The sequence below is a fragment of the Sinocyclocheilus grahami genome, unplaced genomic scaffold (assembly GCF_001515645.1).
Source record: "Sinocyclocheilus grahami isolate Dianchi unplaced genomic scaffold, SAMN03320097.WGS_v1.1 scaffold118.1, whole genome shotgun sequence".
Lineage (NCBI taxonomy): Eukaryota > Metazoa > Chordata > Actinopteri > Cypriniformes > Cyprinidae > Sinocyclocheilus > Sinocyclocheilus grahami.
Window position 1 is genome coordinate 1450431 of NW_015505297.1, and position 23662 is coordinate 1474092.

General features: G+C 36.7%; 1 protein-coding gene across 1 annotated transcript in view; it reads right to left on the reverse strand.

Annotated features, from left to right (window-relative positions):
- Positions 1 to 23662, reverse strand: part of kiaa0586 (KIAA0586 ortholog) — a 119270-nt gene that overhangs the window by 52785 nt on the left and 42823 nt on the right. The window contains exons 10-14 of the mRNA XM_016278171.1: positions 16360 to 16564; positions 12916 to 13026; positions 10483 to 10706; positions 2172 to 2244; positions 1549 to 1818 (exon numbers count right to left, since the gene is read on the reverse strand). Of these exons, the coding sequence (XP_016133657.1) occupies positions 1549 to 1818; positions 2172 to 2244; positions 10483 to 10706; positions 12916 to 13026; positions 16360 to 16564 (883 nt within the window). The remainder of the gene's footprint in view (positions 1 to 1548; positions 1819 to 2171; positions 2245 to 10482; positions 10707 to 12915; positions 13027 to 16359; positions 16565 to 23662) is intronic.

Genomic DNA, 23662 nt, shown 5'->3' on the forward strand with positions numbered 1-23662 from the left:
AACGGCCCGCAGACATAGTAACCTTCAGATAACCACTGGATGTGTTGCTAGGTTAAGAAACATCCACACAAACACCAGGCAACATCGACGGCCATTAACAGGACCAGGCTTGTGCCAAACACAGATAAGACAGGCCTGCCTCTCGTCTTCTCGCTCTTTATTTTTAGCAAATTAGTGTCGGGGCAGCATATGGGTACTCAAAGCGGCTCATTTAGAGAAAATGCCACTGAGACACAGAGAAGTATTGAGCTACAGTGTTTACATCCAGATGGGCCATTTTGGGAGTGTTGTGAGCTTGTCAGGTCACGGTGCTAAGTAAACAACATACAGGAACAAACACTGCAAACAAATAGGTTAACAGAACCTACATTATCAGTTTCAATATAACACACAGATGATTTGGACCATAGCCAAAGAGCCAATTATAAAGCTCTAGTGTCATATAATCATAATCTACTGCCTACATAGGCAGCATCCAAACCAAAATGAGACCTCATACAGCAAGTCTGGGTTTTCAGATTTTTTAATGGCAAGAACCCCAAAACATGCTGATTCCAGATAATCTTATATTTTTATTCCCATTTTATTCTTTTATGGTATCCGCAAATAATAGCTGACTGTTGTAAAACTGAAAGGCATTCAACAATTCAGAATTATATTTAATAATAAATATGCTTACATTTAAGTGATTTTGACAATATGGTTTATTTCTAATGTTTGTGTTTTGGCTAACAGAATAGTTCCGAATGGCCGAAATCTATCTATCTATCTATCTATCTATCTATCTATCTATCTATCTATCTATCTATCCACATAAATTATTTAGCTATTCATTTAATACTTAAATGAAAAGACCTATTCTACCTAAACACAATAATTAATTGTAAATAATAAATTGAAAATTAAATATACAGTGGAGCATACAAAATACACTAAAATAAAGAAAAAAATCGAACAAAATAAATAAATGTTATATACATTAAGTTATACATACATAACTTTATTGGGATTATATTTATCTTATGTCTTATATTTTTCTATATGTATATATTTCTAATAAGTGTATCTTTTTTCTATCCACTATTAGAGAGATATGTATAAACCAAAATAAAAAACAAGTTTAATTTCATTTCATTTTTTCCCAATAAATAGTGTTCCTAAAACATACATTTTGTATATTTGTTTTTCTCTCAAATTTTCCACAGACCCCCTAAATCCCTCACGAGCAACATTTTTAAAAATGCTTTGTCAAGTTATAACACGTCTCGAGACACTGCCATCTTTTCGCATCCATCAGCGAGGTGGCTAAATGCTACTGTGCGGCATTTAGTATTTTTAAAAGCAAAAACACATTCTGTGTTAACAAATTTCAAATTTGACCAAAATGAGGTATCTTATTTCACAGCCTACTATCTGGAATAGTCATGAGTATGATGTCTAGGTAGGCAGCTCATTAGGTATTGCAACAGATCCTCAGAGTTTGGTTACTGTTCATTGTGTGAACACATTTGGCACTGCAATGGATAACACTGATATAATCCTGCTCACCGTCTCTCGCTTCCCTTCAGGTCTGGTTCTGACAGACAGAGCGGGTTGTTTGCTGTGTGCCAGTGTGTTTTCTGCTTGCGCTCTAACTGAGCCTCTCAGAGAGGTTTTCTTCTCTGCCGCAGAGGTTTCACTTCCTCCTCTTCCTCTTCCTCCCCCTCTCGGACCAGCCACACGTCCGCTCCTGCTCCCCTGGCCCTGCTGCACCACTTTAGAGACTGCAGCATCGCTCCTCTCCACAATCCTCTCAGAGTTCTCCCTCACCAGCTCATCCTGCCAGGAGAAAGAGAAGGAGAAAGAGACGAGAAGACCTTGTAGTCAGAAACACTTGCATGTGTGCTCAATGGATTGTGCACTGTAATATAAGCTAAAACAATTCAGAAACTTTTGAAGTGCATGATGTGGTGAGTTTTTGTCTGCCAGGTAAATAATCATAAACGATGATTGGAAAAGTAATAGCAGACCTCTGTTCAATGCCAAGCATTATCAAAGGCAAAAAGCACTAATGACTATTCAAATATTTTCTCTTTTAATTTTGGAGAACAAAGAACACTAACAGATTGTGCAGAAACACCAGATTGTATGTGAAGGCTGAAAAAGAGACAAAATCTTTCAGTTCAACTCACCTGAATCTCCTTGCTGAGTGTATTGATCCAGGCATCAACTGTCTTCTTTATCCTCAGCTCTTCACGGACATCTCTACAGGACGAGACATATGACAGGACGTCAATGTCTTCAAAGACATCACAGAAAAAAACGATTAATCTATAAACTCGAGCAACAGAGCTACTTTTCCTATTGGTAGACCTTGTTGTGTTGCTCCAGGCACGTTTAGTCATTCTAGTGCTTTATATGGGTTTACTTTTAGAGATGAATTTACCTCGAGCTGTGAATTTCATTTAGTATTTGGAAGGGAACGCACAAACACGAATCTTCAATCATGAATTGCTAAATAAAGCCAGGCTAAATGAAGAGAATTTAAATGGATTGATGGTGTGCAGTGCATGAAACGGAGACTTAAACTACCGTTCAAAAGGCCGGGTGATTTTTATTTTGGTGGGAATTTCTTTTTTTTTTTTTTTAAGAAATTAATACTTTTATTTAACAAGGATACATTATTATGATCAAAAGTGACAGTAAAAATATTTATGTTACAAAACATTCCGATTTCAAATAAATGCAGTTCTTTTGAACGTTCTATTAATCATAAACAAAATGAATGGATTGGAAACTAGATTTGCCTTGCAGAGCATATTTTGGCATAAACAGGGACAAAAACAAACACAGTTAGCTGGACTTTGGTTAGCATGGTTTTCTTATTTTCATATCCTGAATATCTAAGATCCCCAATCCCAATGAAGGAAGACATCTGCAGGCAGAGCTAATCTAAATGTGGCCTATTGCGTTTAAAGGCGCAACAGTCTTCCAGCGTTTCTCCGCTGCACACATTATGCTAATGCCCTGCTGTCTATTGGCCTGTTAGCCCATCTCTGCATCACTTATTGCACTGTATAAATCATAGAGATGAGGAGACGAGTGACAATCCCAGCATGCCGTCCAACTGCTGCTTTGAACCGCCAACAGCCCATGTATCTAATGCTTGCTTCCTTTTTCCTCTTTTCATCTATGACTTTCTGCTCAGAGGGGTTTATAAGAGCTGGAAAACGAAGCCTGTGCTTATGTGGGTTTGTGTTTGAGGGCACACTAGAGTTCATGCTATGTCAAAAAATAAATAAATAATAACACGTTGCAAATCCATTGAAGGGATTTCATAAGAAGCTAAAGGAAAAACGCAAGGATTTCTGAAAGTGACACTCGTGCAGCCAAAAGATGAGAATCTAGGGATGTGCACTACTACATATTTTCTTAAAAATGCAAAACTTTGGTGGGTTGCTCAAAAACAGAGTGACGTGACACAACAGCCAAAGACATTCATCTACATGTGTCTGGCTATAGCAACACTGACTTAAAGGGGGAAAACTTAAAGACACAACTTTTCAGAGAGGATTTTGCTGAGCAGCTGAAGTACAGCAGACTGTCAAGCATGCTAATTAATGCACTGAAGCTAATAAAAATGAAAACAGTAATTCAAACTATTTTATATATAAACTATCTACAATAATAACAACAAATAATAACTATTGAAAGCTAGAAATAAAAACGTTTTAAAAATACAAATAAACATACAATAATTAAATATTTAATACATAATTAGAAAAACATAATAAGAATTGTTGTGTTTATTATTAATACATATATTTAAAAAATAGATATGAAAATTAAAAAAAATTAAACGAATTGAAGACTTAATAATTAATAATAATAATTCAAACTATTAAAAAAACTAAAGTATCAATATTATTATTATTATTATTAATAATAACAAACTTCCTTTTCAATAGTATTAACATAGATTAAAAAAATTAAAAGCAACATGTTTTAAATAATTTAAAAAATAAAAAATAATTTAACAATAAAAAAATATTGTAAAAATATATTCTAATATAACAATTAAAGAAACATAATAATTATTATTGTTATTCTTATTAACATTTTTATTAAAACAGATAAAAATATAAAGAACATTAAAATAATTAAACTAGAAAAAAATAATAATTAAACAAAGATTAGAAAATATAAATAATAATAATAATTATTATTATTTATATTAATTGATAAAACAATCATGTTTAATAACTTACCTAGAAATAAATATATTTTATATATATATATATATATAAACAAATAAAAACATAAAATATTTAAACACTACAATAAATTAATTGCATTAAAATATTAGAAAAATAATGGTAATGGTAAGAATGACTAGTTGGTTATTGGATAATCCATCCCTACCTTTGATCAATGAAAATTTCAAACTAACATAGCCTTTTCCACACCATCAAAACCTACGCTTTTCTATCTGTCCAGTATATAAGTGTGATTAGGAAGAAAGTTTGAATTGTAGGTTGATGGATTGTGCACACACAATACAACATAAAGGGAGGCCTCCCAGTGGAGCCAGAGGCCAGAGCCTGGTAGAGATGCTGATGGGAGAAAGTGGCAGAGCAGTGCAGATTCTGCCTGGGCTGAGACCTACAACAGCTGGCCATGGAAGAAAAAAAACACAAGAGAATGAAGCTCTACTGATCCTTACCCAACATCCAATGGACCCTGTCCACAAACACACACACAAAGAGTTAGCCATAGAAAAACAGAGGACACAAGGACTCACTGATCCATGGACACACACAGCTGCCCGCAAAATCTCACAAGCCACTCTCGACACAAACAGGCTCTCAGATGAAGGCCCTGGCTGCCCATAAAAGCCCTGTCACAGCGCCGACGCCTCCCGAGTGTCTGCCGAGCGTCTGCCTTGTGATGGATTCGCCTAATCAGATGATGCTTGAAGACACTTGTGATTCCAAATGGAGCACAATTGATTCAAACGGCGAGAATGACCTTCAATTAACCTCTTTAGACTACCCGGCATTTTCTTCACCGTTCTTCAACTGAGTCCCTTTACTCCTCATTATCCAGTAAATTTGGGCTTCTCGAGAGGGGAAAAAGTGGAAAATGAGCCGTAAAGACTAATTAGCACCTTGCTTTATTCACATTCCCGCCGCAAAAACTGAGAAATTCATGAGATCTGGAGAGAATGAAATGAGCGCATTTAAAAACTCTTGGAGGCTACAGAAACAAATAAAAGTAAAACCTCAACTACTGCTGATCGGCAAATATTAGAATAAGAATAGAATATTTAAAAGCGGGTTTGAGCATGCTTTTGCAACAAATATTTATAACCAAAGGCAAATGAAAACACAAATGATGACTGAATTTACATTTCTGGGTGAACTATCTGGCCTTAAAAAAAATTTCTTCTTTTCTTCTTTCAAAAAGAGTTCTTTTTTTTTTTTTAAGAAATTAATATTTTTATTCAGCAAAGACACATTAATTTGATCAAAAGTGAAGTTTTCTATTGAAACTTTTTGACCTTTCTTCCTTTTCTTTGACCTGATCTTAAAAAATGTATAATGGTTTCCAAAACCATTAAGCAGTCAACCGTTTTCAACATTGTTAATAATAAGAAATGTTTCTTGAGCAGCAAATCAGCATATCAGAATGATTTCTGAAGGATCATGTGACAATCGTGGGAAGTCGTGGCCTAATGGTTAGCGAGTCGGATTCGTTAACCCAAAGGTCTCGAAACCCTTGAGCAAGGCACCGAACCCCCAACTGCTCCCCGGGTGCCGCAGCAAAAAAATGGCTGCCCACTGCTCCGGGTGTGTGTTCACGGTGTGTGTGCACTTTGGATGGGTTAAATGCAGAGCACTAATTCCAAGTATGGGTCACCACATGTCACGTCACTTTCACTTTCAATGAAGACTGGAGTAACGATGCTGAAAATTCAGCTTTGATCACAGGAAGAAATTATTTTTTCAAATCTATTAAAACAGAAACCAGTTCTTTTAAATTGTATTAACATCACACTATTACAGTATTTTTAAATCAAATAAATGCAGTCTTGATGAGCATAAGAGACTTCTTTCAAAAACAGTTAAAGATTTTAGAGAAATGTTTGTATGTGCAGTAAATTTGCACATTCTTAGCACAGATGACGTGCTGGCAACACAAACACATAAAACGACTTTATTGCTTAAAGGGGTCATATGATGCGATTTAAATTTTCTCTTTGGAGTGTTACAAGCTCTTGGTGCATAAAGAAGATCTGTAAAGTTGCAAAGACTAAAGTCTCAAATCCAAAGAGATATTCTTTATAAAAGTGTAAGATCAAAAGCAAGTAAAACAGAAGAGAAACGAGCAATACTCTACACAACATCAGGAGTATAAAGGTCTAGAAATCAGTGACTTCAGCAGACATCTAACCCAAACACTTGGTCCCTGATGAACAATAAAAGCACATAATCTCTGAGGTTACTAACGGATGTAATTCTCAGGGTAATTACCAGATTCATCAAGCGCTCTTTGAGGAGCTATTGACTCAACTACCAATTACATAAATAATAAGACTGTCTTTTCATCAGAAAGTTATGATGTAAGCCGATGGGAATCTTGAACATAATAGAGGTGGAACTCAGAGCCTCAGCTACTAACGGAAAGGAGTCATAACTATTATGAGCCGAGGCGGCAGGAAACATCAAGAAAGTCAGTTCGAAGCAGCGAGAGGAGTGATAAATCTCACTACTGACTCCGAAACCCAAAGTTTCTGCCATCTGTTGAATTATGCAACACCCTTCATGAGATTTTCAGTACATGGGATAATTACAATTACAAAGTCATTGAAACTGAAACTGAGAAAATATTGCCTTTGCCCAAGTATGAGGTGTAACTTTTTCGGAGGGGGGACGCGGCGTATAATGAAGAAGAATAAAAAAAACATCTGAAAGTTCCACGTTTGCAAATGCCCTCATTAATATTTCACCGCGATGGATGGCGGGAATAAAATCGAACTACAGACTCGTTTTGCAGTGTCACTTCCTCAAATGAAGGAATCCATCAAGCCCTGCGCATAAAACACGACGTGAAATGCTCTCTCGCTGCGGCGTGGGCTAAACCGGTGAACGGGGGAGAGCAGAGCAGCATCAGGCACCTCAATCCCTGCGACCTTTCAGCTGAGGAAAAGATCAAAGCCATTAGAGCTGGGAGAGGCAGCCGCATCAATCAGCGAGTTTGTGTTTTCGTGCACACGCGGGCCTGATTGCGCCTGCCATTTTGGAGACAATTAACATTGAGGCTGACATTTTGGTTGAGGAGTTTAGATACTGAGACGGGTTTGTATAGATGCCTGTTTCCGCCACTGAATAAAAAATAAAAAAGGTAATTGCGACTTTTTTTCTCACAATTCTGACTTTTTTTCTCACAATTGCGTGATATAAACACGCAATTGCGAGTTAAAAAGTCAGAATTGCATGATATAAACTCGCAATTGTGAGACATAAAGTTGCAATTCTGACTTTTTTTCTCGAAATTGTGAGTTTATTTCTAGCAATTCTGACTTTGTTTTTCAGAATTGCAACTTTGTGTCTCACAATAGCGAGTTCATCACGCAATTCTGACTTTATAACTCACAATTACGAGTTTATATCTCACAATTCTTTGAAAAAGAATTGTGAGATAAAAAGTCGCAATAACATTTTTAACATTCTTTATTCAGTGGCGGAAACGGGCTTCCATAGGTTTGAGAGGTGTTGGAGGGGGACAAGAAAAGCAGACCCCACCGGTGCTGGGCTGCGGTGAAGCTTTCAGCTTAAAACAAAAGCACAGTGTCAACAAAACAAACAGTCACAAAATCATTTCATGTAAATACAGAGCACACTGGACAATCAGTGTTATGTATGTAATATAAAAAATGATATTAAAATATTAATTCGATTTAGATATGATACTGTAGATATGGCGGATGATATTTGTTCATTTATCAGCCATACCAAATGATATCAATGTATTGAAAATATTTCAAACATTCCCATTATTATTATTAGCAAATGAGACACAAAAAAATGCTACAGATTATATATTATTATTTATTATCAGCAATAGCAACAACAACAACCAATGTTGTTATTATAATTAGCACATGAAACAACCGAAAATGCTGAAATGTATTACTGTTGTTATTATTATTAATAATAATATTTATTATTATTATTATGTCATAATCAATAACACCACTCATTGCTGTTCATAAAATAACAATAATAATAAATATTATTATAATCTATTAAAACAGAAAACCTGGGTTTCAAAAACAAATTTAAATTTGAAAATCAGGCTTTGTTCATGTCAGCTTGAATGTTGATGTTGTTAAAACAATAGGAGTCACAAATTCAACATTCTACTAAATTTGTTACGCTGGTAATTTAATTTGTAATGATCAAAGTTGTACTAAATTAGAAAAGAGGCTCACTAGAGGCCCAGTGTGAATCAGTCGACTGCGAATTACAATACAGTAAAATATTTGGGCATCAAAAACGGTTCCCTGGGATCTTTCCAGCACTGACGCTGCAATGAGCCTGAGGTAAGAGCGGGAAGACTGCTGTTCTTTCGGTTCTCACAGCCTCTGCATCATATAACAGACAGCAGTCCTGGGGCGGCCTTCTCCATTTCAGTTTTTAAACTGCTGCTTTAGCACTCTGCTGTTGGCACATCTCTATCTCTCTGTATCTCCGGAAATGTGCATGATGTGGGCAGCGACTATGGCTCGTGGTGTATCACAAGTCATTAGCTGCTCTGTGCCTGAGGGATCTGGGGTAATGTCACATTGAGAGCAGGCAGAATGGTAAGATTGAGTCTGACCTCCTGCTATAAAGCATTACTCCTCTCTACCCCAGCAAAAACATCCCTCTAACTGCTTCGCCTGGCTCTGAGCGTAATGCGTTTTAAAAGCGGCAAACAAAAGCGAGCTCATAATTCACAGTGACATAATCTCTGTACCTTACGACACCATACTGTGACCGGGATTCACATCTGACTTGACTGACCTGAATATGAAAGTGTCATACCTAAACTCATTCCAAAAATCATATTTGGTTATTTTCTTTTCAGTCTGTTCGACACACACTGCTATTGTATAACTCCAAAAGTGGAAAAGGGGAAAAAATATAATGCTTTTAGTGATTTTTCCCTTCATTGTAAACAAAACAAAAAAACAATTCTTTCCAATTTCTTTCCAAGTAACAGATGTGTACAAATTATCAGACTTTGTGTGAAATTAGTTACACATTTACACATGAAATTATAAATGATAGATTTTTTTTTTAAAGTTTAAATTAGTTTTTGAATGCTTTGTTTTGGAAGTTATTATTATTATAGGTTAATTTCACTAATTATTTGTCTTATTCGCTAATAATCACAGTAATCATGATTGTTATATTTATCAAAAACAACTGTAATAAATTTTTTTTTTTCAATTATTAAATTATTAATTGTTAAACATTTTTATTATATTCAGCACTACTACTACTAATAATAATAATCATTATTATTGTTACTATTAATAATAATACTGTATATATATTTTTAAAAACTAGTTGGAATAAGAAAAAAATACAATGCACAATTTTTTTGGTCCTTTTTTCACCATAAACGGTTGTTCTGTTGCATAAATATTCTTCAAAAAAATTAAATTTTTAGTTAAACTATTTAATTAATAGTATTATGACTAGAACTGATTGACGACAATTCGCGCAGTCCTCACCATAACTCAGAATACAGAAAAATGGTTGATGGAAAGGTGTATTTGAATTGTGAACCAATTGCCTAAAGATCAATACAGTTCATAAAAGCTATAATTGTGATAATCTTTGCAGAATAGCAAGCAGTCAAATTTGATTAAAAACCCACATGGCTGACAAACGTGCTTGCCTTTTTGTTAAAAACGTTAATATAATATTCTGTGTGGGGTTTAATGTGATGCCAGAGCTGTTAACCTCAGGTGGTAGCGTGCCCTGCGCTCAGATGTGATGTTATGAGGTGAATATATTGAGGTGGAGCCCCACTTTGGCAGCATCTGGGTAGATGCCTCCACTGACAGATGCCAATCACGGTGATGGTTCCGTCTGGCTTAGTCCTTTCCTGCCTGGAGTGTGCTCTGAGGCCAGCTGTCAATCAAAATCGCATACCGGTTCACCGCCTCAGCATGGCCAAACTTTCAGAAGCATGAAAACATGCAGAAGTTAACCAGCAGCACTCTCAGAGGCACAGGGAAATTTGCTACAGCGTTTGCTACTCATGAGAAAACAAAAATAAAAGACAACCCTTTACAGAGAAAGCACTGTTGGGGTACCATGTTTCGGTTATGGTATCTGATCACTGTATTCTTATACTACGGTTTTTAAATGAAACGGTAAAAAAAAATAAGGTAGTGTCCATACGGTGTAATACTATGGTACTTTTTTGTGCATGGGCATATCATACCTGTTTTTCGACAGTGCCTCTAACTGCGTGTGAAGCACCTCTCCATCTGTGGCTCTCAAAATGGCTTCCAGGTTTTCTTCCAGAACCTTCTTGCTCTGCCTGACCTGCCTCAGGACCAGTCCTGCATCCTCAAACATGGATGTGGGCGGCTGGATGCTCTTCAGAATGCTGGCTCTGTTTAAAGGAGCAGCCCTGATGGTAATCGTATCAACCGGCTCTGGGGGCTGTGAGAGAGGAGGAGAGATTGAAAGATATTGGATGCATTTAAATCACTGTGTATATTTTGAGGGGAAAAACAAACTGTCTTTGTAAGGGAGCCGCTCCAGAGAATACATATGATAAATATGTTTAATGGAATGCTGCTATGAGCCATTAGGGTGAGCTCTGTTGTTTATTCCGAAAGGCATTCGGAAATATTTTCAGGCCTCAACAATCAGGAATTCTTTTGCTGACAAGCCAGTAGTTGAGATTTTTTATTTGCTTTGCCAACATTTTCATCCGTCTCACTACAAAACAGATTTTATTCTTATTAAAACGCTGACTGGAGATATATATTATTTGTATAATACAGAATAAGCATTATTATAATAATTAATTATAAATTATTAAGTGATAATATGTATTAAATGTTGTCATGTTTTTAAAAGGCAGCATTCATTTGATGAAAAATACAGTCAAAACTGAAATACTGTGAAATATTATTACAATTCAAAATAACTGTGTTTTATTTAAATATAATTTTAAATGAACTTTATTCCTGAATAAATAGAATGAATAGAAGTCAACAGAACAGCATTTATTTGAAATAGAAATATTTTGTAAACGTCTTTGCTGTCACTTTTGATTAAATTAATGGACGCATTTTGAATAAAACTATTAATTCCATTTAAAAATTTGTGCGGTAAGAGTTCAAGATCAAATACAGGTGACTGCTGCACTAGCCCCGCATAAATCTCGCCTGAACTGCTGCATATTTCCCTGTAGTATACGTGTCACGTTCCTTCTCGGCAAGCACGAAAGTGGGCAACCGAGGGTCCTTGGCTGTCTCTCCCTCTCCTGAATATAAATCTGTCAGAGAGCTCCATAAATCCATTACATGGGCCGGCAGATGCTGCTCTGGCAGGCTCGCCTTGACGAGGGACTCTCTAACCTCAACCCTGTGCTCCTGTCAAACATTCAGCCACATCGGAGGCGCTAGAATACTATTAATCAGGCACTTTCATAGATTTTCTTACAGCAGTACTTTCTGTTCTTAAGATATACTGAGCATTATTAAGCAAAGGAGGGCATTGGGGCACATCCACAAGATGTTTACAAGATCATCTGCAAATTCTAGGATAGAGTGAATTTAATTATCTATGTATCTATCTATATCTATGCAAAGTTTTTTTTTTTTTTATAATAGTGAAAACAAGTGATTTTTCACTATTATTTACAACAGGATCTGCATTTTAAATAAGAGACAATACAATTAACTTTGTGCATTTAAACCACTCCTTTCCTGTTAAAAAATGTACTTGATTTTCAAAAGTCAACGAATTTGTGACAACTTGACAAGCCAAACATGTCAGCTTCTGAGTAACATGTACTTTATTTAAGCCATGAAATCAACTTCATTCCGTGAAGCAAGTATAATGATTTCAAAAAAGCATTTAGACTGTCTCCAGCATGTATAATTACCCAAAAATCAAACATAGTTCCCCCTTACGCACGTTATAATGTCCGTTAAAAACTGGCTGGCTGTCGGTTGGAATATCAGAACTAAAAACATTGACATAACACACTCATGAGCATCAATCACTTCACTAAATATTTGCCTGCTAGAAATAAATAACCATTACCTTATGATCAAATCCACATTATTTGAATATAACGAAATTGTTGTCTGTCAAAAAATAACATGCACAATACACGGCAGTATTTACAAGAAGCACGATCCAGGGAGTACACGCATTTTCTGGAAAACCCACTACATGACTACATCATCGCTTTCCGAGAAGGAGAAAATAGCAGTCTGAGTGGCTTTAACATGCTGTTTACATAACACACACACACACACAGACAGATAGACAGACAAATTAAATTATGTAGTGTGATCATTTCTATAGTTCAACGTTTTGAACACAGAAACTGGAACCAAAATTGGTGGATGCAATTACTGACTTAGACAAAAAAATAGAAACAATCCTAAAAAAAACGAATCCCGAAATTTGCTGTGGCTGCATTTGGGAGGGGTGCGGCACATTTATTCTGAAGCCCAGGTGTAAACGAGTGATAACACTGATTTATAAGTTCTCTGAATAACAGCAGGGCTGAAATTGCAGGATACAAAAGGTACAATTGTGTCATTCTGTTGTTGTGGATAGAAACTGCACAGAGGAGAAGGCTCGTAAACCTGGAACTGCAGAGGATGGGGTTACCATGGGAACCTACCAAGGAGATGGGGGTTATGGGAAGAGGCGGGGTCGTGGCGGAGGGGGCGAGATGGCTGCTCCTGCTGTTCTGGGTCAACTTGGCATTCTGCACAGGAAACGCATCAGCAATCTGAAAGGACAAGGACCGAGATGCAGAGTCTTAGCAGCAAACTACAAAAGGAAGTTTAGACTTCACATATATGCAAAGCATACTGTCAGTGAGTAATTACATGCACCAGAGGAAAAACTGTAGTACCTGTACAACGCTTTTGTATTCATAAAATGGCCCAAAAATGATGGGACATTGCGGGCAGGAACATAATAATGTGCAATGTGAGTGACATTCCATTAAAACAGGCCAGACGGCAAGACTAGTGACTTGGCTGTCTCAGTTCGCAAGAGAGAGAGAGACAGAGAAAGAGAGAGACAGACAACGCTTCTCTGAAAGAGCAAAGAGCGGCCAAAGAGCATTCAAATCCTGCATCCTCAATTATATGCTAATGTGTCATTTGCTGTATGTTACATTATTCTGGGCTGATGGAATTTTCCAGTCGCAAAAGACGTGCCTGGAAACTCAATGGCTTATTGGGAGAGCGAGGGTGACAGTAATGGATGGAAACAGGCAGTGGCACATTTGGTAAGAACGAAGAGGTGCTGTAAATCATTAGTGTGGGAGGCAAAGGGAAGAAACATTTGGAAAAATTGGTGTCTGGTCAATGAGACACGAATGTCTTGGCTCCGTGTCTCGGCTTGATTTCATCAGTAGTTCCTCTTCAATTAAATTAACTCAATCCGGAGCTCAACACTTTGACTGTCATTGGGTGGCTTTAAATGACCAGAAACCTGCAGATCAATGCAAAGAGTTGGACAGGGCGGTATGATCGTGCATATATACACATATAGTGTGACAGTAGCCCACCAGTAGACATTTTGCTATACCATTTATACCAGTTGACAGTCTATGACACAGCCATTAGTCGAATTTAGACACAAAAATTACTATTCTGAGTCTTGATTTTTACTTATTATTGTGAAGCTGTTTTTGACAGATTTGTCATTTATGTGTTATACATAATCTTATTGTGTGGTTTGCGTCTACTAGGGTTGTGCCGATAGACGATAGTATCGACGATAGTTAGAAATGTGACGATATCAAGATGAATATAATAATAATAATTAGGGATGCACCGATACCACTTTTTCCAGTACTCACCCGATACCGATACTTTTATTTTTGGTACTTGCCGATACCGAGTACAGAGTACATTATTTAAATATTGGGTACAGAAACCAAAAGGGTATGTATAATGTTAGTTGGTTAACTTAATTTATCAAATAGATAGTCAAACTAAAATTTATTCAGACACCTTCAACATTTCTCACATTATCACAGTTTATTCGCTATAGTTGGTAATGGTAATAAAAAAAATGACAAAATGGTAATAAAATATATACAAGAACTCGGAGTTACACTGTGTGAGAACAAATTCATCTTGATAATGCTAGATAATTTTGACAGAAAGGTATGTAATAGATTACAATCAACCAAAATAATTCAGACAGCTGTTAGTATGACAGTATTTACACAACTATCAATACTTAGTCGGGCAGCCCTTAGCCTCAATGACAGCCTGTAGTCTCCTGGGCATGCTGTCATCCAGCTTCATGCAAACCTCAACTTCAGTTTTTTTCCCAGACTCAGTCTGAATCAATTTTACTGGTAGTCCACTGTATGAAGGTTATGTATTTTTTGTATGATTTGTCACAGTTTACTTTATTTTGCTATCCTCACTGTCCTGCACCCACTAAAAAAATATAAAAAATTATATCTGGTCTCTGAATAATTTTTGGTTTCACTGTATATCCTTCGGTTATTTTCACACTTAAGTATGCCCATTAAAATGTATTTTACAAGTTTTTGTTACTTTCACTGTTTATTTTTTTGCTCTGTGGTACATCTCCTTTAATTTCATAACATTAGAGCTGCTCCATTGCAGCGGCTTAGTACTGTAATCACTCGCTTTGCTGTAATAATGTAGGGAACCACTCGTTATAAATCTCCTAACTGTGCTGCGATTTATATTCCAAAGCCACTCATATAATGCAGAAACACTCAAACAAGCAAAACACGCGCAACGCGTGCAGGTATTTGTACTGATGCAGAATAGTACAGCCTAGCGCATTTCACACAGGCTGCTAGATTCACTTTCGCCAGAAAGTCGTGTATGCCTAAGGTTGAAAATAAATTATGTTTAATGCCCCTATGAATGGTTTTATTTTTACAATTAAGTTTTAATCCAAATGATGCGTGTGCTAAGTGAGTGAACATCAAAGATCACACAACAGAATTGCGCGCGTGCGCTCTCTCTCTCTCTCCCTACCGTTAAGTAACTTGTGCATTATTTAACTTACTTGTTTTTGACATATCCGACCGAACTACAAACTTTCCAGTGATGTCTGTGAGAAAGATATATTCACTCGACAAGCTCGCGCATCTGCGCCGCTGCACGCTCAATCCACTCAGCGTGCTTTGTTTATCAGCTCGCGCACATCAGCTATACAGTCAATACTGAATGTTTAACATTATATTCATTGCATACATATACTTCATAGTAGACATCCTTAACTCCTTTCTGCTATCTGTTGTTCTGTTTTCCGTGTTTCTTTGTTTGAATATGGCACTTATCACATGCTGTGTGGTATCGGCGTTTGGTATCTGGCATTTTAACGAGTACGAGTAGGAGTAGAGGAGACCAGTATCGGGCCTGATACCGATACCAGTATCGGTATATCCCTAATAATAATAATAATAATTATTATTATTATTAAGCTTCTTGGCTGGAAATATATAATGTGTAGTTAATAGATCACACTAACATTAGGCTACTTTTAGCCTTACCCTAGAGTTCGTTCACTCTCTGGCTATGAAACTAAGTAAGTAAATAATTAAATAAATTAGCATGATAATATTGTGTATCTGTGATCTCACAGGCTGATGATTGCATCTACCACGCTGTAAATTAAAAAGAGAATAAAACAATAATCACATCATAATGATCCTTCCATTTGTAAAGCATAGTAATGACCACAAACATATTTAATGTATAAACACACACACACACACACACACATATATATATATATATATATATATATATACTGTATAGATACACATTCATATGCATGAATGCATGTATGATAGATATACAGATAGATAGACAGACAGGCGGATAGATAGATAGATAGATATAATATAACAAAGGCTGATTATAAAATTTAGATGTGCAAAGCCACTTTTTAGCAATCGACCTGTTTGAGAATATCGACAAATTAGTAGAAGCAATTTAAGTTGTAATTGGTTTGGCCAATGCCACTGCAGAGATCCATTCTAGTAACTAAACCCATAGCAGGACTATCAGAGCGTGAAAGTGTGAAAGTCAGTATTGATTTCTAAAGTGCTCACCTGCAGTAGACTCTTCATCTCATTTTTAAACCATCCCGGATCCTGCAGCATCTCATTGGCTCTTTGGACAGCCGAGTTGGAAGATGCCACATGTATATGTTCTGCCTGGTTCTTCCGTTCATTCTGTGGCTTCATGAAAGCTGGTTCTTCAGGTTGTACACTACCAGTAAGAGCAACAGATGCTTTAGGTGGCGTCTGGCTTTTCCTGAAATTATAAAGACAGCAAAAGATCAGATTTTTTAAAATGTTACATCAGGTACATTCATACACAAAGCCAAATTCAGTATCATTTTTCAGCATGCTTGATCAAGCTGGGAGGAAACATTCAAATCAAATGTGTGTGTTAGAATTATTCTTATTTAATAATAAATAACCACATTTGTTTTTCAACATTGCTCTGTGTAAATAATTTGTAAAAACATTCTTACATAAACTGTCACTTATGCAACAATTTAAGAATTTTTTTAAAACCAAGTTTCATTTTCCTTGTTTCAAATTTGGCTGATGTTAAAGGGTTAGTTCACCCAAAAATGAAAATTAGACCATAAATTACTCTTTAAATTACTTAATTGCATTGCTTCAGTCCAAAAGAAGTGATATAAAAAGCACCCATCCATAAAAAAGTGTCTCGCACGGCTCTGGGGGGGGGGGGTAAGCAAAGGTCTCCTGTTGCGAATCGATGCGTTTTTGTAAGAAAAATATCCATATTCAAAACGTAATAATCACTTTAACAGTTGTACACAGAAGTCGCTCCGGACTGATGACGTATGAGTTCAGCGTTACGCATGCACTGGTGAGTCTTGTGAAAACCAACGTTTGTTAACAGGAGCAAAGGAAGCAAAGTTTCCTTACTTTAGCAAAGGAAAACCAGTCTCCTCTTGGCTTATATCGAAATCCTCCGACATTCTTCTTTCCAAATCCTCGTTTTGTACTTCTAATTCGTGACGGTTGTTTTGTTTTGATCTCTCCGCTGCGTTTCCGCTCACTCCTGAGCGGTGCATGCGCAAAGCCGACCTGATACGCCATCCTCCCGGAACTGCTTCCATTTACAATAGTGAGCGCAAGCTAGATTAAATTGATTATTACGTTTTAAATATGGTTATTTTTCTTACAAAAACGCATCGATTCACTACAGGAGGCCTTTGTTCACCCCCCCAGAGCAGTGTGAGACACTTTTTTTTATGGATGGGTGCTTTTTATTTAACTTCTTTTGGACTGAAGCAATGCAAAACCCACTGACTGGCATTAAACAGCTTGAACGATCAAAGACAATTTTTTTATATAACTCTGACTGGATTCGTCTGAAAGAAGAAAGCCATATACACCTAGGGTGCATTGAGGGTGAGTAATTTATGGGCTAATTTTTCATTTTTGGGTGAACTAACCCTTTAAAGCCGATAACACAATTACATAATATAGAAACAATTTTAAATTTGCTGTGAATTTAAATGTTTATTTCACACAATATTTATTCTTATGAAGGGTGAAAAAGAGGAAAAAGCATGCATGCCACCATAGCCTGCAAAAAACATTCAGTAAATTTATATATTAAAAATTCTGCACAAAAGGAAATTTTTTTTTTTTAGGTGTGCGAGGTGAATTCTTTTGTTGTTTACACAATTTTTACTCAATTTACTCAATGAAAATTAAAAAATACCAAAATGTGCACTATCTATTGACCATTGGTTTTATCTGGGAACTGCTCCAAGAAAACAACTGGATATCAGGCGTTTATCTCCAAATTCCACATTTTCAACGTATCGCTTTAGTATTCAGCGTACCAAAACTGCACTGTGCATTACCATATGGAGTTCAGCTAAAGGACGCTGAGGTAGTCTACAAGTGATGTTCACCTAATTCTTCCGAGGAGCGTGAAACGCTGCCGGAGGACGTCCGTTAATCTGCCCTCTGCGCACACTCCCCGCTGTCTGTCTGAACAGCTCAGTGTTTACACCACATTTCACTTGAACAATATCAGGCGCAAAACCCCAATCAGCTCAGATTGAAGCTGAAATATGTATTTATACTGGCACGTCAGTGCACTGTAATGAAGGGGCCTGAGTGTCCTCAGCTGAAGGGGTTTATCGGGTTCTAGCCAAGGGCTTTTAGTCTGGACTGTTTTCACAGTCTTGGGTTGCCAGCTCATCTAACGTTACTATGAAGGCCATTTCTCCAACACTGCAGTGCTTGTCTAATGTTGCAGCAATTAATCACCCTGAGACGGGTTCAGCTTGCCAAGATCATGCTAACCAATTTAAAACGTTACAAAAGACACTCTTTAAGCAGATCGCATCTACTTTCCTTGACATGCTGGGAGCAAAAGAGGTTATTTAAACAGGATGTTAAAATCTGTTCACTTAATGAGCTGCTGCAGATTTGCAAATCTTATGAGGTAAATCACCAAAACATGCTCAAGTCATATTTCACCTCAGAATGATAGGGAAAATACATAAAACATACAATTTTGCATAAATAAAACACATCTGCATTTATGACCAATACGATTTTTTTGGACTGTGACATTTTTTTTAAACCAGTTAGCACGTTCCCACAAATGTTCCATACACTGAATGCAAAAAATGTTGTGTGACATGAAAATCACAGCCAATGAAAATTTGATATGAGCTGAATTTGACCAATTAAATGTTAAAGTGGACGGGGCTGCAGAAATAATTATCATAACGATCATTTAAACAATACTACAATAAAATATATATTTTTTTTATTTGTTTATATTCAAATTCTACATATTTATACATTAAAATGTAAATTCTTCCCGTCTTTAGAAGCAGGATCAGTGTTGGTCTGAGTGCTAAATGTCGTCCTGTGGGTTAATACGAGTTTCGTGTTTCTCTGATTGCTTCTTCCCACAGGTTGGCTCTTACCTCCTTGGACAGGCTTTTTTTATTTTTTTTTTAAAGATCCATGTTCTTTTTTAAAGCCACAGAGAGAAAGGAAACCTGTCGTGTGAGAATGCATACCGAGGAAAATAAAGTGCTGAGCTTGATTACCTTATTTAGAGAGAGAAACTGGTGGCACAACAAAGAGGAGACGGAAATTTAAACAAGGAAGAGATGGCAAGGAAATACAAAGCATGGTAAAAATGAGAACGGACGAGTAGGAAACTGGAACAAGGAAGAAAAAGAAATGAGATACAGAGAGACAAAGAGATAGAGAGGGAGGGACAGAAACTGCTCTCAGAGCTGCGTTCAAAACAAAGGTCAGAGCTGAAAGACAGACAGTGTCCAGTCTCAAGAGCCGGGCACATGGTGTGCAAAGAGCGCCAGCCTTCACATCTGAGATTTCTGAGGCTCTGCGGCATGAAACGGTTAACAAACAACTATGTGCTCGCTCTCATCAACACTCCGACGTGCACAGAAACGTATCCATTTACTCCACTTCACACACAGAGAGCCATTCATTCTGCCTCTGCACAAAGAACAGAAGGCAGAAGAATCTCAATTATGCATCGCAGGCACTGAGAGCCTGTTAGAGAAAACTGTGCAGGATAGCAAGTTCAGTCTTTCCCTACGCAATATAAACAGGAATATGAGATACTATCAAACTGAATAATTTCCTTTATTCATAGATTTAAAAATAATATGAAGCATGTGTTGCTTTTAACTTGCAGAATGTGATAATACTGATGTGAACAAACCTCTATTTCAGGAGTGTCCCAACTTTTTTTTAAAGGGGGCCAGATTCTGTGATGTGGACACACCGGGGGGCCAGATACACACACACACACACACACACACACACACACACACACACACACACACACACACACACACACACACACACACACATACACATATACATATACATATACATATATATATCTATATCAGTAGCTTGAGTTGACAGTAGCAAAACCTCGTTTTAAAAGGGTTTTAATATAAATTAAATTTAAAATAATTATAATATATATAATGGCTTTATATTATTTAGTCTATTAACACATTTATTTTGTATAAATAGAAATGCACAAAACTGCTTAGAACAAAACTATCTGTATTTTGGCCTATATGTCATTACTCCCTTACATTACATTCAATAGGCCTATATGTCTACATTAATAATATAACAAAATTTGGTATAAATATCCTACATTTCTGCCACAATACAAAAGTTAGCCTACAGTTAGTGTTACTGCAGTAAATCCATTGAAAATGTTGGTGATTTGTGGATTGAAAAGTTTTCCGACACGTTTCCGTGTCAGTGCTGTTGAGAATGTCAGCGCGGTTTCATCTGGCTTTCAACTAGTTTAAATCACCGCGACATCTGTGGTTTGTATCAGAGACCTCTGCACCAAACATCACAGCGAGATCGAGATCAGTCAGCGACTAAACGCATTTGTTCTGAGCTTGCTCTGCGCTCAAACAAGTAGCACTCTTCTGCTATAGGAATTCTCGTGCTCTCGTTCGCCTAAAATTTAGTGCTGTCACAATGTGTTGACATTGTGAAACTGCATTATTCGTAAATTATGCTTGGCGGGCCACATATAATATATTTTAATAGACAAGCTGTGGGCCGTTTGAAATTCATCCACGGGCCACACTTTGGACACCCCTGATCTATTCTTAATTAGCAAACCTTAATGATATTATGCATGAATAGTACCTCAAAATATGGCTTGTTTTGGAGAGCTATTCAAACTTAAAGCAACAATTACACTGCAAAGGTGACACAGAATCACTTCTGAAGTGGCATTTAGGTGTCTTTACACAGACTATTTAATGCTGCTCAGAGGTGTCATGAATGCATTTACACAGCAATTACAACTGTATACTGTACACTGTATACTAGGGGTTGAGGTGGGTCAGAGTAGGCATTATTTAGTCTGGCTTCTATGCAGCATTACGTCTTTACACAGAATTCTGAGCAGGCACAGATCATCCTTAACTCAGCTGTGTAAACATGTACTGAATGAGGGACCATAACCATATCTAGTGACTATAATATATCAGGCACTTGTGCCAGTAAGCAAGCACCTAGGAACAACTCCGAGTACCCTAGCAACCACACAGCAATGCACTGGAAAATATCCATAACACCTAGAATTTGTTGCAGCGACTTACGCATGAGCAACACTCACAGAAAAAAAAGTTAAAACCTAGGTTTATTAGTAGTTGCGAGCAATATTTTTTGTCCACCCATATTTTCTATAAGCAGAAAGGAAAAGCAAAAGAAAGGCAAAATACTCAAAATGCTTTACATAGGAATAATCAACAATACAAAAATTATACCAAAAATTACTATTTTTAAAATAAACAAATAGAAATAAAAACTAAATAAAAATAAAAAAATTAAATAAAATACCAATTACTTTATAATTAGTTTTATGATTTATTATTAAATCATAATCATTTTAAAACCACTTAACACAAAACTGAATAAAATTTTTTTTTAAAAATTATATATAAAAGAATATAAGCTGAACAAAATAATACAGAGCAATTAGTGAAAAAAGTGCAACATGGATATAAACCAGGTAGCAGTTTATGAATTGTAAAATGCAATAAAATTGATTTTAACTATTGATAAGAACATCTTGCTCTTCCTGAATTACTGACAGACGATGCCTCTAAACATCACAGGTCTCATAAATTGCCCTTAACCCCTTAACTGTCACCCCCCATTTTTTAACACAAGCATGAAAGTGCACCATCCAAACTTAAATTGTTGTCATTTATGAACACTTTGGAATACAGACATAAGGTTGGTCTCTTTTTAAAGAAGAAAATCTGGAATTAAAGTATCAAACCGTTATAGAAGTTTAAATTTACTGTAAATAAAATGCACTATATTAATTTTATGTTATTTTATTTATATAAATATTTTATATAACAGGCTTTAATCTAAAATTGGTATAACATTAAAGCCTTATGTCTAAATAAGTTACGTTCCAAATTTGAAGTTGATATGAAAACAATTGAGGTTCCTGTGAGATTTTATTTAGGGCGTCACACCACAAACAGCCACCGGGTGCCATCCAAACTCCATTGAATTTTTTTAATGCATTTTTCTGTCACAAATGTCAAATGTCTATCTCAAAATAACCACCAAATATGGAATCCTGAGACTCAGACCTTTCCAGTTGTCAAGATTATAAAAAGGTTTGATTCTAAAAGACCGTAATGCATTTTGTAATATAACACTTGACACTGCCCACTAAGGGGGAGGAGATCGCCAAAAGATTTTAAAGTACCATTTCCATGGTAACGCAATGTCCGATTTCAAAATGGTTTTCACAGGATGAATCTTGGGCTTGTAAGCTTTCAAATGATATATAATTCATGTTGATTACTTAAAGATTTGATAGAGAAAAAGGACAACAACAAAAAAGAGCGCCAAGCATCCCACAGGTGGGACAGTGACAGTTAAGGTTAATTGACGGATATGATATAGACGAAACATCCGAAATCTCTCAAGGTTAACCGTCTGATGTTAGAAAGCCTGCGTTAACCCGAGACAGTGTTGTGTTTGATCCATTGCTTGGCAACAGATGCACAACAGGCAGATGTATTAGACATCTGTCTCATCAGAGCAGCCTTTCTGTCCCTTGGTTTCATTTGCTGACAGGAAGCCAGGAAGGGAAACAGGTGCTTTTTTTTGCCTTTTAGGGGCTTTGCAATAAATAAACATGAAGGCGAGAGCAGTGCTGCATGGGGCGGCAGTTGTCCTCATGTATTCCACACAGCACGCTTCCCTCAAATCAGCCTTAAGATGCCACAAAAGGAGCTAATCCATTTGAAGAGGGAGATGTCGGGCTTTTTGATCTCGCTCAAATTGATTAGGGTGTAGATACGGAAAGGCAAGGAAGGAGAATGCCCTGCTAGAGGTCACGCGATGCTAATGTCTCCTTCAACGAAGAGAGAAGATATTTCTGAGCACGGCGTTTAATGAGCACCGTGTTTGTGTGTGTACGGTAATATGAATCATTCTAAAATGAGCACGGATGTCCTTTCGATGCGCTGCCAAACTAAATATGGATTTTTTTCCCCCTCCGTTCCAATAATTTGGAGGGTTGTTTGCATGCCAATATGAAAACATAATCAATAGGTGACACCTGTCAGATCGTCAGGCATAATAGTTACACATTCCATGTATTTTCCAACTTGAATATCGACTTTCTGTCAGCTGCAAGAGAAAAAGAGTGTTTTATCAATGTGTGCCACATTTTCGGTTTATCATCTAGATCTAGACATCATCTGAGGTTTAACTCGACGAGACGCCAAACCTCAAGCTTGGAGAATCGCTCTTTCTGAAGAGTACAGAGAGAAGAACGATTCATCATCCA